Source organism: Chaetodon trifascialis, chromosome 7, assembly GCF_039877785.1.
Source record: "Chaetodon trifascialis isolate fChaTrf1 chromosome 7, fChaTrf1.hap1, whole genome shotgun sequence".
NCBI lineage: Eukaryota > Metazoa > Chordata > Actinopteri > Chaetodontiformes > Chaetodontidae > Chaetodon > Chaetodon trifascialis.
In genome coordinates this window covers 25,650,849-25,667,119 of record NC_092062.1, presented here as the reverse complement: position 1 = coordinate 25,667,119, position 16,271 = coordinate 25,650,849, and the positions used below count along the sequence as shown (strand labels likewise).

The following is a 16,271-nucleotide window of genomic DNA, read 5'->3' as shown; positions in this document are numbered from 1 at the left end:
GCTACTAGCATAACACACCCAAATCCCCGACATGATTGTTGGTGGTGGTTGAGTTGCATTGTGGGTAATGTAGGCACTAAGTTTAGACAAGGAAGAAGATTCTGCTGCATCAATTTAGATTTTTTTCCTTTAAACCTGTGAGTCCAACGAGCAAACTGATGAATCGATCGAGTACTTGCAAAGTAGGAAAAATTGTTTTTGTCTTTTGGGTGAACCGGCCCTTTAAAAACCATGCAAAGACAAAAGTCACCGTAGGGCTGACATTCATAATGCTGCTTTGATTTGGCTTGAAATTCCCCGTTCAATGACGGGTTATGTCCTACAGCATAAACAATCTTTGTGCCTTCCCTGAAAACATGATGATCATCTTAAAACAGGGCTGTTCTTCTACGGTGCTGTGAAGCTAAAAATATATTTATTTCTATATTTACAAAGTTTTCATCCAACAGCAGCAATAAGTGAGCCGCAGTTTAAACAAATGGGACACGTGGAAGAGACGGTGGCGTGAAGCTTTCAGGTGGTAAACAAATCTTTGGCACTATAGGTCCTGAAACCTGCACATCAGCAATAAAGAAACAACAACAACAACAACAACAACAACAACAACAACCTTTTTTTTTTTTCTTTTTTTTTCACTACTTAGTCCCACGACCTTTGCCTCCTTCCTTTTTTGAGGTTGAGGTTTTCTGATCTGGAAAGGAGGTCCAGCTGTGATGGATGAAAATTTTGGATTTTTTAAGTGTAATATAAAAGCAAAACAGAAACTTCAATGTCTGCGTTATTTTTCACGATGAAGACAGAAGAAACATTTGACTTCTGATAAAAAGGGGCCTTCAAAATGTGCACAACGGCTGATCAGCAGCAAGCAAAATATGTGGAAAACACCAATTACAGCATGTTTAGATGAGTTCAAACACATAAACATTCCCAAGTTGCTGCTTTTAACCGTAAAGTGTTCTGGCGTATTTTTCCCATGGGAGGTGAGTGCAGCTGAAGCCCCGCTGGCGTCGCCACAGTCCAGCCTTCCTCACCACAGCCTGCTGGCTCCCCAGTCTGGATGACAAGTCTGTCACGGTGAAGCAAGTACCACTTAAGCCCACAGAGGGGCAGTGTTGAGTTGAAAGGGGGGGCATCCACTCTAAAAAGTGGTTCCTCGGTGGGACAGACGCCTCGCCGCCGCTCTCTGGGTGGTCTGCAGCTCTGATTGTCAGAGAAGAGCGTAAAGTTTGCTCGTTCTTTGCCAGCACAGGCCTGAAATCATCCCCGAAGCGAGGAGGGGGGAAACTGGCTCTGCTGCTGTGACTGTCACTGAGGTGTTCTCCTGGGGGAGGGGGGTCGGCGGACCGGCGGCAGGTCGTAGTGGCCCGGGATGTGGCTGTTCACGGGGAGGTCGTAGTGGCTCTGGGGGTCCTCGTGTGGAGCGTGACCCAGGGAACTCTGACGCTCTGAGGGGAGAAGATAAACAGACAGGTGATGCTTTCACATCTTAACTCCCGGAGGTTTGTTTTACTGTGGGTAAAACACCTGTGTGAGGCTTCTTTGCACAGGTTGGCTTGATGCTGAAGGCACAGAGCGCTTACTTTCATGCCCCTACAGTCCTGATTAAAGCTGTCTTACAAAGACTTTAGTACAGGAGGGTTTTACTGCATGATTGTGCTGTCTGTTTTAACATACAAATGTACAGTAGAAGAAGAAGAAATGTGTAGAAGTGGTAGTTGAATAAAGTACTAACTATGAAGACAAAATAAATGTTTTCTCCTTTGTTCTGAATTTTAAAGCAAAGACCCTCATTCTCACGCTCTTTATCATCCATCCAGGGTGTCCCTTTGTCTAATCAACAATAATTCATAGAGAGTGAACATTTTCTTAAACAAAGAAAAAGTCTACCCATCAACACAATAAAAGATTAAAAATATATCCAGACTGTGACCATAGCTTGACAGCTAATGTATTGATGATACTAATTCGTTGATCCACAGGTAGATATTCAGCAATTGTTTTGGTAATTGGCTAATTATTAAAGTTATTTTTCAGGTCAAATAGTCCCTTATTGTGAGGATTTGCTGCTTTTCTTTGTCTTATGTGACAGTAAATTTCAAATCTTTTGCTTTTGGACTGCTGGTTGGACAACATTAAAAATTGATTTAATTTAATTTTAAATGTCATTTTCTGTCAGCAGCTAAATTGATAATGAAAAGTAAATGTCAGTTGTGGCCTTACAAAGGTTAAGTTACAGTTTTGAAACTCTGGATTTTGATGAAGCTTAACATGTTATTGCTTTTGTAATAATAATATATATATACTTTTGTTTACTTGTCTTGTTTTCGCTTCTCGTCATCTCTCATGACTCTGATTCGTCATGACAGCCTGAACTTTTTCTTACTGATGATGTGGAAGCAGATCTTATTTCACACAGCTGGAAAAGCAGAATGAACAGTAAAAGCATGAATATTAACACAGATTTCTGATGTGCTGCAGCCTGCGCGCCCACATTAACCTTTTTGTTAAAGTCAGACTGATCAGGATGTCGCTGGCGGAAGAAGCGTGGCTCACCTCTGCGTAAGGTGGCCGTGTTGAACGGCGGCGGGCTGATCTCAGTGTACGCTCGCTCTCGGGGCACGGCGGACTTCATCTCCATGTAGCTGCTCTCTGGGGGGCAGAAGGGCAGGCCGGGAAGGTCTTTGATGGTAGCGTAAGGATTCTCGCTGTTCAGAGAGCTGCTGCTCACCGCCGCAGTGTCCTTCAGCTCTGAGAGAGTCAGAATGCAGAACAGCAGCTGGATCAGAGGTCAAAGTGTGACTCTGCTTTAAAGCGTTTTCCTGCACTTTTTCCAAGATTTACATTTTTTTTTTATTAATTAGCGGCAAAGACAACAGCTGAGGCTGATGGGAATGTCATCAGTTTTGCAGGTAATTAGATCAGTCAGTCAAAATTCAGGAGATGAGCACAGTTATTACAATTCATGTGTGCGTCAAAGTTTATGGCAGTGCATCCATCAGCAGTTGAGACATCTCAGCCTGGACCAAAGCCTGGCAGACCAACACTGCCATCCACAGAGCCACACCGGTAGCATGGCTAAAACAACTGTGGACTATAGTTTCTTTTGTGGGTGTATGACAAATGAAAAGCTTCACTCTTTGAACATGTATGCAGCTAAAGTTCATGTCATCAAATAGCGTGATATAGCATCACCTTGACAATGTAGTCTCTGTATTCCTCCGTCTCTTTACAGTAGTAAGTCACAGGAGCGGAAAAAGAGTGGAAACAGGGTGATAAACTACCTTTGTTGTAATATTTTCCAAGGCTGGCACTGTAGCTGTAGCTCCGGTCGATTCCAAACGCTCCTGTAAACAATAAAAGACAAATCTGGCATCTTCATTTTCATTTATGAGAAGCTAATCAAAAGCAGATAAGCTGCTTCAGAAACCTGCAAAATCAATACCAGGTGAGCAAAGGCTGGCAACACAACTATTTCTTTTTATGAAGTCCTTATTGTTTTTATAGTCTCAAATGTGCATTGCTGAATAAAATGATCGTCTGTCCAAAGGAAATGTGATGCTCGATAAATTTTTGTGTAGCCTGTATACAAGAGAACTTTCTAAGTTTTCTCCTCGGCTCTTACTGCATCTCTGGCCTGGATTTCTCAGTATTTACACTCCATCTGTGGTTTTATTACAGCTGAGGCTCTGAAGGCCTTTATCAATACGGCTATCTTTACACTGAAGCTGCTGACAGCTGATATTTTAAGGCTGCTGCTATAAAATCTTTCAGAATCATAATTTCATTGTTAAACACAGTTAGGTAAATTCAGTGTTTTCCCCTGAGAGATTTTTCTGCCCTGCTGATCAAACTTACACTAATATTAGACTCTAACCTTTCCGCTGACGCTTTGAATAAGGAAACACTTTTAGGTGTGTTAGCAGAGGGTTATATTAGCAGGTTTAACAGATTATTTTTATGCAGCTGTGGTCAGGAGGTCAGGAAACCAAATCCTTTTATTAGCTTGTAAATGTTAATCCACTCATTTCATTTTACTCTACGGCTGCAGGTCTCTCTGCATAAGTGTCTCCTCTAAATGGATAAAGTGTGAAGTGACTGATCATGAGGGTGAATCACACAGTGGAGAGCCACCCAGGCAGACCTGAGTCTTTGCGGGGCTCGTGGTGTTTCCAGTCTGCAGGCAGTGTGGCATTGCTCTCCACCCCAAACAGGCCCCTTCTCTCCCTCTCCATGTTTTTCACACTGCAGAACAGCTGGTTATTGGTGTTCTGTGTGACAGACAGAATAGTAATAATTATCAGAAATCATCAATGCAAAGAAAACGTACCAAGTTAAAATATGCTTTTGACAGAAGCAGTAAACATTTCATGATTTCATGGCCCTGAAAACACAGCCTCTGCACTGCAAATTGCAAAGAGGCCTGGAAACTGCCTTAAGTATCACTGAGCTGATATAACGGAGCTGACATTCACCTTGATGGTGCGGTCATGGTTGTTGGGGAGGTGTGGCAGCGGAGGCCTGTTCTGGCTCAGTGTGTGGTAGCTGGGGTTGGAATAGTAGTGGTGGTAACTGTGAGGAACATCTGTAGGCCAAAGCAAACACATGGAATCACGTCTGCTGCAGTTAAATTACCTCAAGGTCAATAAAATGCATCTGTGTGGAACACTAATTACAAAAACACAACAGTGAGATACAACCAAAACCACGTTATTACCAAGAACCATAAAAACATCATGGAAACGCTGAAGATTCCCCAATGAAAATTCATTGTTACCTAACAGACTGCATGATATTGAATTTTATTTCACTCTATCGTATATAAATCATTACAAATACATGCCATGCAGACAGGCTCAGTCCAATCCAAGCCACTGTTTCTCCAGTCTCTCTTAAAACTAGTTTTGAACGATACCAAATATGTCAGGTTGAATTAAGGGGTACCCCACAAAACATGTAGAATATTTAAATTTAATATTGTTGCAGACTTAAAACCGGGCCACGCAAAGTAATGTCAACATATGGTTTTATATTATTAAAAGGAAGAAAAAAGGTTCACTGCTGGAGAGGCTTATTGTATCTGTGTTTGATGGGCAGCAGCTGGCAGGCTGAGCCCCAGCAGGGGAACCAGAGACCAAGAAAATAAAGTTGTGCTGTAGCTCATGAATGATGGGCAGACACAGTGTTTTAGCAGAAATGAAGAGTATCTGAAAAGCATCTGAATAGACCGAGGTGACATTCTCAGGTAAGGTTATATGATGTTTAATGGGCTATAGCCAAGCCGCTAATTAGCTATCTAACCAGCAAACTGATGTAAGCTAGCAGTGCACTTCTCTCTGGTGAATGTTTGTGTGGTGCAGTGTGGAAGTTAGATAAGTAGGAATAGTGGGTCGTGGCAGTTTAACTGTCTACCGATGATAGAGAGGTGACATTACTGGTTTATGATTTGGCTGTATGGAAACAAGCTGTCTATCTACTTAGAGAACTGACAGCATTGTGCTGATTTAATCCAAAATAGGAGGCGCCATCATGAAACACAGAACACGGGATGTGACTTACAGAGCAGACATAGTTAATGCTACAGCAGGCAAATACAGAATTACTGTCTGCCACTTGTTAAGTCACCAGTTGAGGTCACAGTGACCTTGACCTTTGACCACAAAACTCTAATCATTTCACTCTTTCGTGAACATTTGTGCCAAAATTTGAAGAAATTCTCTCAAGGTGTTCCTGAGATATTGCGCCCACAAGATTTGGACTGAGGGACAGACAATCTGAAAACAAAGCTGTTGCCAGCACAGAGGCGTAACAAAGTCTCCAACAGGTACAGAATATACATACACAGTATGCGACACTGACATGCTGTTTTTCTCTTACACAATGACCTGACATCCTCGGTACCGTACCTGGAACAGCGTATTCAGAGTTGACCGTGCGGCTGGTGGAGAAGGAGACGGTCGGCGTGTTGTTCTGCTTGTCCTTCTGCCTGCGGCGGTAAAGCAGCAGCAAAGCCAGCAGCAACACCACCAGGATGACGAGCACCACGATGCCACCGATGGCTCCCCACGACTCCCTCTCGCCAGGAGGAAGGGGAACCATGACGCTCCCCGACTGCTCCGACGAGTCTGTCAAAGCGGAGGTGGAGAGAGAAGTCGAGTTTTTATCTGCTGCTTTTCAAGAAAATAACAAACGTCAGCCACGACAGGTTAACATAAGCATAAACGTGAGTTAAAATCTACCTTGTTTACAGTTGTCTCCTCCACTTTCACACACACAGTCTCCAGTAAATCGATCACAGATGAGGCTGGTCGGACAGGAGCAGGTCTGAGTGCAGAACGGGCCGAAGCGTCCTGGACTACAGGCTGAAAACACAAGGTACACATCCCAGCCATGCATGAGACACATGTAACAAGCATTCAACTATGATGATCTGGAGAATTATTAGACCACAGAGCTGCAGTGATTAGCTGATTAATCGATTAGCCGAGCAACAGAACATCAGTCTGCAACGATCTTAACAACTGATGTTTAATAATCGATCATTTTTCAAGCAAAAATACCAAAAAGTAACCTGAATATCAAAAGTTAACAGCAAATACAAAGGTTTGAATTGTTGGTCCAATGAAAAAAAATGCAATTTAAATACACCACGTTGCACACAATGTGATAACATTTGCTTTTGCACCCTGAATAGCAGTAAGTTAAATATCTGCTGTGTTCCTCTCTCTGCAGTCACATTTCATGTCCTCTTCTTTGTTGCTCTACTCACGTATGGAGCAGTCAGTAGCGGTCCAGCCGGGCGAACATTCACAGTGGCCGTCCCGGTGGTCACATGTGGAGTTGTTGGCACAGTTAACGCACACTTCAGAGCACAGTTTGCCATAGAAGCCTGCTGGACACACTGTAAAACACACAACGTCACATATAAAATGACCTGCCCTGGTTATATTGAGACTAAATACAGGCGATGACCGTAACATCTGTAACGAGTTTGGATGATTTGCATGTGGCTGGATAATAAGCTAATTCCAACCTTGATCACAGTTGGCTCCGGTGTGTCCAGGTAGGCAGTCACACTCTCCTGTCACATGGTGGCAGCGGTACGACTGGCCACAGGACGGGCACGACAGGCTGCACTGGTCCCCGTACATACCAGCTCTGCACTCTGCCAGACAAAGAGATAAAGAGTGAATCAAGGCAGGTGTTACAAAGACAACCCAGCGCACTCAGACTGCTGCTGGATGGCAGCTGGCTGACAGCAGCACTCACTGTTCTGACAGGTGACTCCCCAGTAGCCGGGACGACACACACACGCTCCAGTCTCCCTCAAGCACGTGTCGCTGTTGGGGCAATGCTTGAAACAGGTCTGGTTACAGTGGCGCCCCCACAGGCCCTCTGAACATGGCTCGCTACAACGAGAGCCTTGAGGAAAAAAACGGAGAGCTGATGATGAGTCAGCGGCGCAGGCCACGCTCAGTGTGTGTAAAACTGGCAATGACACAATGGAGACATATTCCAATTCCACACACCCCAGTAAAAGTCCTGCATTCGTAAGTTTACTTCAGCGAAGGTAAGCAAATATAAAATGTATTCAGCTATCAAATGTAAAAGCAGTCAGTGTGAAGAATGTTCCTGTCAGAGCTCAATGCAATAATCTCTCAGAGCTCCTAAAGAGCCGGCGGTTTGGCATGTTTCACTCCATTAACTACACACTGTGTACATTTAATAGTGCCTGGCTTTATATTGACTGATTTGTTATGCTTATCATTTTCCAAAGCACAGTGTGCCATAAGTGTAATTTACCTCCGTCCACAAAGACAGTCAACTTATAATCACACACTGTTTCCTGCTTGCTTTCAAAACTGAAACTCAAATGATGAGCAGAGACAGTGTGAAGGGGATGATGTGATTTATATTTTCTTGCTTTAAAAGGTATAAAATCTTTAGTGTTTTAGCTCCCTAACAACAGGGAGAGTTTTCAGAACACTCTTTGCTTGCAGATGCATTATAATGTGATCAGTGGTGCAATGTAAGTACATTTACTTATGAGAGTTACACTTTATGCTACCACTGCACTACATTTGAGAGGGACATATTTATGCCATGACAGCTTTGGTGAATGTGTGTTTAACATACAAAACGTGTGATTTAATAAAATATGATCCACTGGAATATAAAGTAGTTCAAATTAGGTCCACCTTGAAAAACTACAACAGTAAAATGATACTTGTACATGAATGTACCAGCAATAATAACCCATCCATCCATCCATCCATCCATCCATCCATCCATCCATCCATCCATCCATCGTCTATACACGACCATCCCTTTCTGGGTTGCGGGGGGGCTGGAGCCTATCCCAGCTGTCATTGGGTGGAGGGTGGGGTACACCGTGAGCCAGTCGCCAGTCGATTGCAGGGCAACATACAAAGACATACAACCATTCACACTCACACTCACACCTAAGGACAATTTTTAGAGTCACCAATTAACCTAATGAGCCTGTTTTTGGTCTGTGGGAGGAAGCCGGAGTGCCCGGAGAGAACCCACGCGTGCACGGGAAGAACATGCAGGCTTCACACAGAAGGGCCCGACCCGGGGATCGAACCAGTGACCTTCTTGCTGTGAGGCACGCGTACTACCTGCTGCTCCACAGTGCCGCCCCGCAATAATTACCCAATAATCCAATTTATAATACACCTCTGATTCCAACAAAGTTGAGACTCTGTGTAAAGCAGAATAAAAACTGAATGCAGTCCTCACTGTGAACCACTGAGCCTTTCCAGGATGCCTCTTTCATACCCAATCATGATACTCTCACCTGTTACCAATCAACCTGTTTACCTGTGGAATGATCCAAGCAGGTGTTTTTGGAGCGTTCCACTACTTTCTCAGTCTTTAGCTGCTCCTGTCCCAGCTTGTTTGAAACATGTTGCTGCATCAGACTCAGAATAAGCGGATATTTACAGAAATCAATGAAGCCGATGAGGTCAAACAGTAAATATGCTGTCTTTGTGCTGTTTTCAGTTGAGTATAAGTCACGAAGGATCAGCTAATTATCACATTCAGCCATAATTACCAGTGTCCCACTTTTTTGGAATCAGGCTTGTGGAAAATGTAAAGTGTAGGTGTTTTGGTTAATGGGCAGAAACACACAGAATCACTGGTGGTCCTTTAAGTCAGAGAACAGAACAATCAGAATCAAAGAGACGCAGCGTGCTTTAAAACCTGTGGCTCACTTAGTTCTATTGGACCAGATTTACGTGTGGCGGCAAAGCCAAGCTGGCAGCGACACCAGGAGGACGCCGTCACTTACCCCACCAGCCTGGCAGACAGTAGCACTCCCCGGTGGTAGCTTGGCAGCCGTCGGCATGAACACAATCACACCTCTTCAGGCAGCCTGGCCCAAACGTGCCCATCTGCACATGTGAACAAATGCCAACGGGCAAAGAACTGTCAGGGGAATCTCTTCAACCTTCGGCCAGCTCAGTCAGAGTCAGACAAAATACTACACTGGCAATGTGTTGCTGTATGGACAGCCTGGTGGGCTGGCATGGGAAAGACAAGAGGGGCACAAGTCCAAAACCCAGATTAAAGCATACAGAGGGTGAGGTAAGGGATGAAAAGCTGGACAGCATTTCTACAGACTGCCCAATCACAACTGACCCGATCTGTACAATCACCGCCTCACCCTTATGATTTGTGTATTCGTCTTATCAAAGATTTCAGCTCATTCGTCTACTCAGCTCGACGTAGAATAAACACAGAGTGCATTTTTCTTATCTTCTGCAGTTAGTATTATTTCACAAAGTGACGTGTTTACATGCAGCACCGTGGCTCGAGTCCAGGACATTTTCTGCTGCTTTGGGAGACAAACAGAGTTGGAGTGGGAGGATTGAGACGCTAAAACTGATCTTTTCATTAAACTGCTGCATCTTGCTTTGTACTTTGCACCTCCCTTTATTTCATTTTTTATATATATGAAGCATTTCAGGCACAAAATGTCTTCCAGGATTAACAAAGATCTGTCTGATTCTACCTATTTTTTCATTTGCAGTTGACCCATTTATGACTGGCATGCCGTACTTTACATCACAGTGATGCAAGTTTCATGAATTGAAACCAAATATTGTCCGTATTGGTGGCTGTATTCTTTAAAGATCTGGGGCCAGAGGTTTGAGTTTGCACAGCTTTTCATTTAACAGTACAATCTGCTCCCTGTGGAGAGCACAATTCATAGATTTCTGGAAATTAATTTTTTTGTATTTGTATTCAAGGTTCATATTTTCTTTTATTGGCTCCTAAAAAAGAAAACTGTCTTGGACAAGCGGAGCTGCTGGATAAAAAGACAGACATGTCACAAAAACATAGAAATGTTTTTGTCTGCTTTGAGATTCTCTGACGGGTCTTTCAATATCAGATCGCCCACTGATTTACCACTTCATAAACAAATAAACCAAGCTATAAACCCTCAAATCCAGGCATTTACCGGGCATGGTTGGTCACAGCGCGCCCCCTGCCAGCCGGCTGTGCAGGTGCAGGATCCATCTGCAGGATTACATTTTGCCCCGTTGGTGCAGTGGCAGGTGGCGTTGCATCCTGGACCCCAGGTTCCCTCAGAGCAGGGGGTGGAACAGTCCAGCCCCTGCCAGCCTGCAGACACATGAAGCACCGTCACTCTTGTGTGATTGGTCACAGTTGAAAAAAAAAAAGACCAGTTTTGCTCCAGTCATGCATTCACCGGTCTGTCAACAGGACAAGCACTGACTCTGTGAGAAGCTTTTACCCTCTTTACAGAAGCACTTCCCGTCGATGGGCGAGCAGTCGATGAAGTTTTCACAGGAGCACTCCAGGGAGCAGTTCTTCCCATAGGTGCCACTTTTACATGGACTCTCACAGTGAACCCCCTGCAAAAACAAATGATATCAACGTCAATAATCAACCCAGACGGCAGATTAGCACACAGTAAAAAGAGCTCAATCGATCTAAGAGCTTCTGCGATCTAAACCAATCGGCCTGATTTATTAATGAATCCACTGATTCCACCGCTCACCGTGAACCCAGGGGCGCACTGGCATTGACCGGTGGCGCTGTCACACACTCCTCCATTCACACAGAGACACGGCTCCAGGCAGCCATGACCGTAGAAACCGTGAGCGCAGGTCTCGTTACAGAACAGTCCCGCCCACCCAGGCTGGCACGTGCATTCTCCTTTCATTGGGTGACAGCTGGACAATGAACATGCAGTTAAATATGATGACGTCGCCACACAAATACAAAGAAACTGAGAGAAAGCGCTGACTCTGCCAAAGAGACAGTTTTCAGTTTGAAAGTGTTTAAATTTCATGTGCTGAAGACTTCAAGCGCTTTATGAGGTTATGTGTTTTCACTTCAAACACATATTTGTTTATTGTAGAGCTGTTCTGAAAACAGAAATAATCTCATTGGTGGGAAAGAAACATCTCAGCTGGTGGAGCCAATAAACCTGAGGACTATTCAGCTAAGCTGCTAATCCTGCAGCCACACACATGTGTTTCCAATTGTTCTGGTTGATTAGACCTGTTGAGACTGTATGAGGCGGGCGGCACGGTGGCGCAAGCAGGTAGTGTGCATGCCTCACAGCAAGAAGGCTGCCGGTTCGATCCCTGGGCGGGGCCTTTCTGTGTGGTTTGCATGTTCTTCCCCTGCATGTGGGGGTTCTCTCCGGGTACTCCGGCTTCCTTCCACAGACCAAAAACAGGCTCATTAAGTTAAGTGTGAGTGTGAGTGTGAATGGTTGTCTGTCTTTGCATGTTGCCCTGCGACCGGCTCAGGGTGTACCCCGCCTCTCGCCCGTCGAAGCTGGGATAGGCTCCAGCCCCCCCGCAACCCCGAAAGGGATAGGCGGTATAGAAAATGGATGGATGGATGGATGGATGGATGGATGGAGACTGTATGAGGTCACCAAACTCAGCGCACCAATGATTAGAATGACGGAGGTGTAAACTGCCCCACCTTGACAGGTCTGGACACGCCCACACAGTCCTGAGGGTAATAATCAGGTAAAATAAAAACACCTGTGCAGGGTTTATTGTGGGCGTGTAGGGCCTTTAGTGACCACAGAATGTGTGAAGCCAGCCGTGTGACAACAGGAACGAGCTGAAAGCAGAGCTAAGCTGTCACTGTCACTGCTAGTCAACGGCTAACAATTAGCTAACGTGTGCTTGGTTCAAACTACCTATTAGCCTGTCTAGTTGGCTAGCATAGTTCTTTTTTTCCATTTACCTAATTAGCTAATGTTAGCGCAAAATGGTGGTCTTCAGCACTTAATAGAGCCAACTTCCTCCTTTTGCAGACACAGATGGCAGCAACAAGCTCATCAGGTCCACCAACACGAGGTGCTGACGACCTGAAAACTCAAACAAGCCTCATGAAGGTCAGATTTCTACTTCATTGGAAGTTTGCTTCATGTTTACAAGAGAAAAGTATTGATGAGTCACTGAGTTTGTGAAATGTTTTGGCTGACCGTTCCCACCTTCAGTAAAAAGCTGCACATGTGAAACCAGCCAGAACTGGTTTCTACAGAGTGGATGAGCTCAGGTCTAAATGGGGCTACCAGTAGCTAGCTAACTTTTCCCAGATTGTGTCCCTTTGGCTCCACTCGCTGAGGTTTAGCTCAACCAAAATTAGATTATTTCTGCCTCCAGAGTAGCACTGCCTCAGAGAAATGTGTGCAAAGCATAAACTTCTTCCTCTTCTTCTCCTGAGAACACCCACTCACCTGAGTGTGTGTTTCTCCTGGCAGAGGCAGGTGCGTTCACAGTGCATGCCATATTTGCCAGGTGCACACATCCTGTCCCTGCAGTGGGGCCCACTGAAGCCCGGCTCGCACAGGCAGCCTCCATCAATGTTGTAGCAGCGTGCACCATTAGCACAGTCGCACACACCTTTGCAGTCCTGACCATAAGTGCCTGCAGCACACTCCTCATTGCACCTGAGGGCAGTCACATAGAGGGTTATATAAATGCACAGAAGAGCTGCACAAATAGAAAGTAACGCACAAGTCTGCTGTTGATTTGCACATAACCCACAAACCCAATCTAAACCACCATTTTTGTATTGCGGTTAGCCAGTTATGTTAGCCGAGGCAGTTTTTGTCTGTTAAACAGAATTAATTCTATTTGTCAGAAAAGCTGCAATGGTCGACTGTTCAGTGCTTAGAAATCAGGCAATCTGACATCAGTAAACAGCACACAGCATGCTCATGATAAGCAACCCAGCTGGTCTGTGATGCTTTAATACCAAACCACATCAAGTGTATGAGGGAGACAAAATGCCTCCAGGTTTCTGCAGACTGAGCATTCGCTTACAAAAAAGTTGAGATTCTGTGCAAAACAAAACCAGAATGCAAACATTTGCGCAACAGCAGTAATATTCGTTATCCAATCATGCGTTCACCAAGCGGTGAACCTCGCTCCGTCCTTGCTTGTGAGTGAATTAGCCTTTCCACAGCGACCTGCAGGACAGCCACATGGAACACTTGCACATACACACCTGTGACCAGTGAAACCTTTAGCACACTGGCACTGTCCAGTTTCTGGGTCACATTTGCCTCTGTTGTGGCAGACGCACTCCTCAGCACAGTTTGGTCCAAAGCGTCCCTCTGGACATCGTTCTGTGCAAACTGCACCCTGCAGAGTAATGTGGAGAGAACACTGATAAGGAAATGCCAAATAAACACAGATGCATCATTGCAAAAACTGGAACGAGACACCGACATAGCAACTTTACAGCTGACGCAGCTACAGAAAATAATCTGTTCATTTAATCTCTGATGGGATCACAGTCATGTGTCCTCTCATGCACGTCTTCCAAAAACAAAGAAACCTCATGATGAATTTTTCACATTCGTGGAAAACCATCTGCATGTCTCCAGCGATGACAGGTCGCCTTCAAAATGACTTTAGAGATAAAGTCAGCATTGAGAGAAAGAGACTGCTTGTCCCGAGTTTGGAGCCAGCTGGAATACAACACATGAGCTAATTCAAATGCTGGCAGCCTCCACAGATAACATGAAGGTTAGTGTCAGCACAAACTTTGACTTACCGTCCATCCAGGGGGGCAAGCGCAGATCCCTTTGCCCCGGCAGATGCCACCATTCTGGCAGGGGCATCGTGCCTGGCATTTCCTGGGACACGCCTTCTCACAGCTGGGGGGGAAAGGATGAAGTCGATGCTAAATAGCAGTTTAATGAAGCACTTTAGTCAAAAACACTCCATGTGTCCGGGGACATTCCTGAGGACTTAAGTAAATGTTTTGCTCTGCAGTAAAAGTGCACAAAAGAAAAGTGTGTTCAGAGTTTTTCCTGAAATTAGTGAAACATCAGCACAAACCGTGGTGTGAAGTAACTAAGTGCATTTACTCAAGTATCATACTGTACAATTCTGAAGTACCACTTTATACTTCTACTCCACAACACTTCAGAGGCAAATATTGTTACTTTGCAGAGTCAGATTAATTATACAAAATATAATCAATCAATCAATTATGATGCATTAGTATCTAAGATAAGTCTTTATTGAGCTTTGGGGGGAAAAAACAGCTTCCCAGCTGTGTATATAAAACAAATCAATCATCTTAATCCAGTCACAGAATATAATGTTTTCTAAAATGGACCATTCAACATGATGAATACTCTTACTTTTGGTACTTGTATTCGGATGCTGATACTTATGTATTTTAAGTAAAAATGTGACTGCTGTGTATTTTTAGGGTATTTTTACATCGTTTACTGAAGCAAAAGATCTGAGTGGTTTTTCCAGCACAGAACACAAATGTTGAGATATTAGGGTTAGGGTTAGTGTCACCACTTTGACAGCTTCAAATTTTGGAAATCTTTTAGCTCTAAAACAATTGTAAAAGACAAAGTGACTATGTAGACAACATTTGGTTCATGCATCACTATTATATTCTCAACTACTCTGAAGAGAAGTGGTAGAAAAGGCAAAAAACAGCAGCTCCCCGATGACTTTAACACTCGCAGCAGCTTTGTGGGAATCATCAGCGCAGTTGGAATGTGCCTTCAACCAATCAGATTACTTGGCTGAAACCACCTGTTGTACAATTCATTGTTGGGATATTATGTTTTCTAATATGCCTTCGAGGTGTAATAACATGGACAGACTTCAAATATACCCAATTCATCAAGGAGCGTTATCCCATAATCAGCACTGCCAAGCCCCTTTTTTTATCTAGCTCAAAGTGGCGCACTGTGCTTTCACATCGGCAGTATAAGAGTTTCCACTAATATCAAGCGGGGAAGAATTTTCATTGCTTACTCATCCACAGGGGCATCTAAAAACAGGGTGTAACAGATGACTCATGGATTACAGTACAGTACAGCAGGGCCTTTTTTCCCATCTTAAAATTAAGTTGTGGAAACAAATAACTTAAGAGAACTGACAGATCTGTGTCTGAGAGACCTCCTGAGAAGAATAACGATAATGAAGTAAAGTGTAATGAAGTGGTGTGTAATGAAGTGAGCTATCAAGTGTCTTCTAAGTGAAATCATTAACTGTATATACTCTAAATATGGCTCATGCCAACTTATAGCTACTCTACCGATGCGGTCAGCTGATCCTGGTTTAAACACTTACAAAGTCCCAGTGAATCCGTCGCGACACACACACTCTCCGGTTGCTTTATCGCAGGATCCTCCGGTCCCACACTTGCACCTCTGCAGGCAGCCCTTCCCGAAGGTGCCTGCTGGACAGGAGTCCTCGCAGTAGCGTCCTATGAAGCCGGGAGGACACTGACATGCGCCCTTGACTGGATCGCAGAGGGCTCCGTTCTCACACTTGCACTGCTGACTGCAGCCTGGCCCCCAGTGTTTGTCATCACAGGCTGAGAGGTAACAGGACAAACTGTTGTTATTGATATGAAGAATGCATATTCACACAATGCCATTAAGACCTGATATTGAAACACAACCTCAAAATCTTCTGGTTTATTCGTGCAAAACTGCCTTTAAGGAAAGTTAGCAGTTTACATTCGGCATCTCCACTTACAACTGATTTATCCACATTTTTCCACAGCCACACGTCTTCACACCATGCATGTTCTCACTTTCATTGCCCACATTTCCCAAAGCAGTGCAGCTTCCAGTAATGCGCCTGCTACTCTAAACATCGAGTCAAATCTACTCTGCAGTGCTGGAAATGAAATAAAAACACTGAAGGAAAATCAGATTACACATGATCATTTCATGTCATTTGTGTTTTTCCTCATGCTATTTT

General features: G+C 44.3%; 1 protein-coding gene across 1 annotated transcript in view; it reads right to left on the bottom strand.

Annotated features, from left to right (window-relative positions):
* Positions 1 to 634: 634 nt before the first annotated feature.
* Positions 635 to 16,271, bottom strand: part of pear1 (platelet endothelial aggregation receptor 1) — a 47,075-nt gene continuing 31,438 nt past the window's right edge. Inside the window, exons 6-23 of the mRNA XM_070966401.1 lie at positions 15,633 to 15,879; positions 14,083 to 14,185; positions 13,531 to 13,667; positions 12,758 to 12,970; positions 11,051 to 11,225; positions 10,784 to 10,904; positions 10,487 to 10,650; positions 9,314 to 9,416; positions 7,267 to 7,419; positions 7,031 to 7,162; positions 6,767 to 6,898; positions 6,237 to 6,359; positions 5,904 to 6,122; positions 4,473 to 4,582; positions 4,142 to 4,268; positions 3,282 to 3,344; positions 2,554 to 2,748; positions 635 to 1,445 (exon numbers count right to left, since the gene is read on the bottom strand). Of these exons, the coding sequence (XP_070822502.1) occupies positions 1,306 to 1,445; positions 2,554 to 2,748; positions 3,282 to 3,344; positions 4,142 to 4,268; positions 4,473 to 4,582; positions 5,904 to 6,122; positions 6,237 to 6,359; positions 6,767 to 6,898; positions 7,031 to 7,162; positions 7,267 to 7,419; positions 9,314 to 9,416; positions 10,487 to 10,650; positions 10,784 to 10,904; positions 11,051 to 11,225; positions 12,758 to 12,970; positions 13,531 to 13,667; positions 14,083 to 14,185; positions 15,633 to 15,879 (2,657 nt within the window). The 3' untranslated portion in view covers positions 635 to 1,305. The remainder of the gene's footprint in view (positions 1,446 to 2,553; positions 2,749 to 3,281; positions 3,345 to 4,141; positions 4,269 to 4,472; positions 4,583 to 5,903; positions 6,123 to 6,236; positions 6,360 to 6,766; positions 6,899 to 7,030; positions 7,163 to 7,266; positions 7,420 to 9,313; positions 9,417 to 10,486; positions 10,651 to 10,783; positions 10,905 to 11,050; positions 11,226 to 12,757; positions 12,971 to 13,530; positions 13,668 to 14,082; positions 14,186 to 15,632; positions 15,880 to 16,271) is intronic.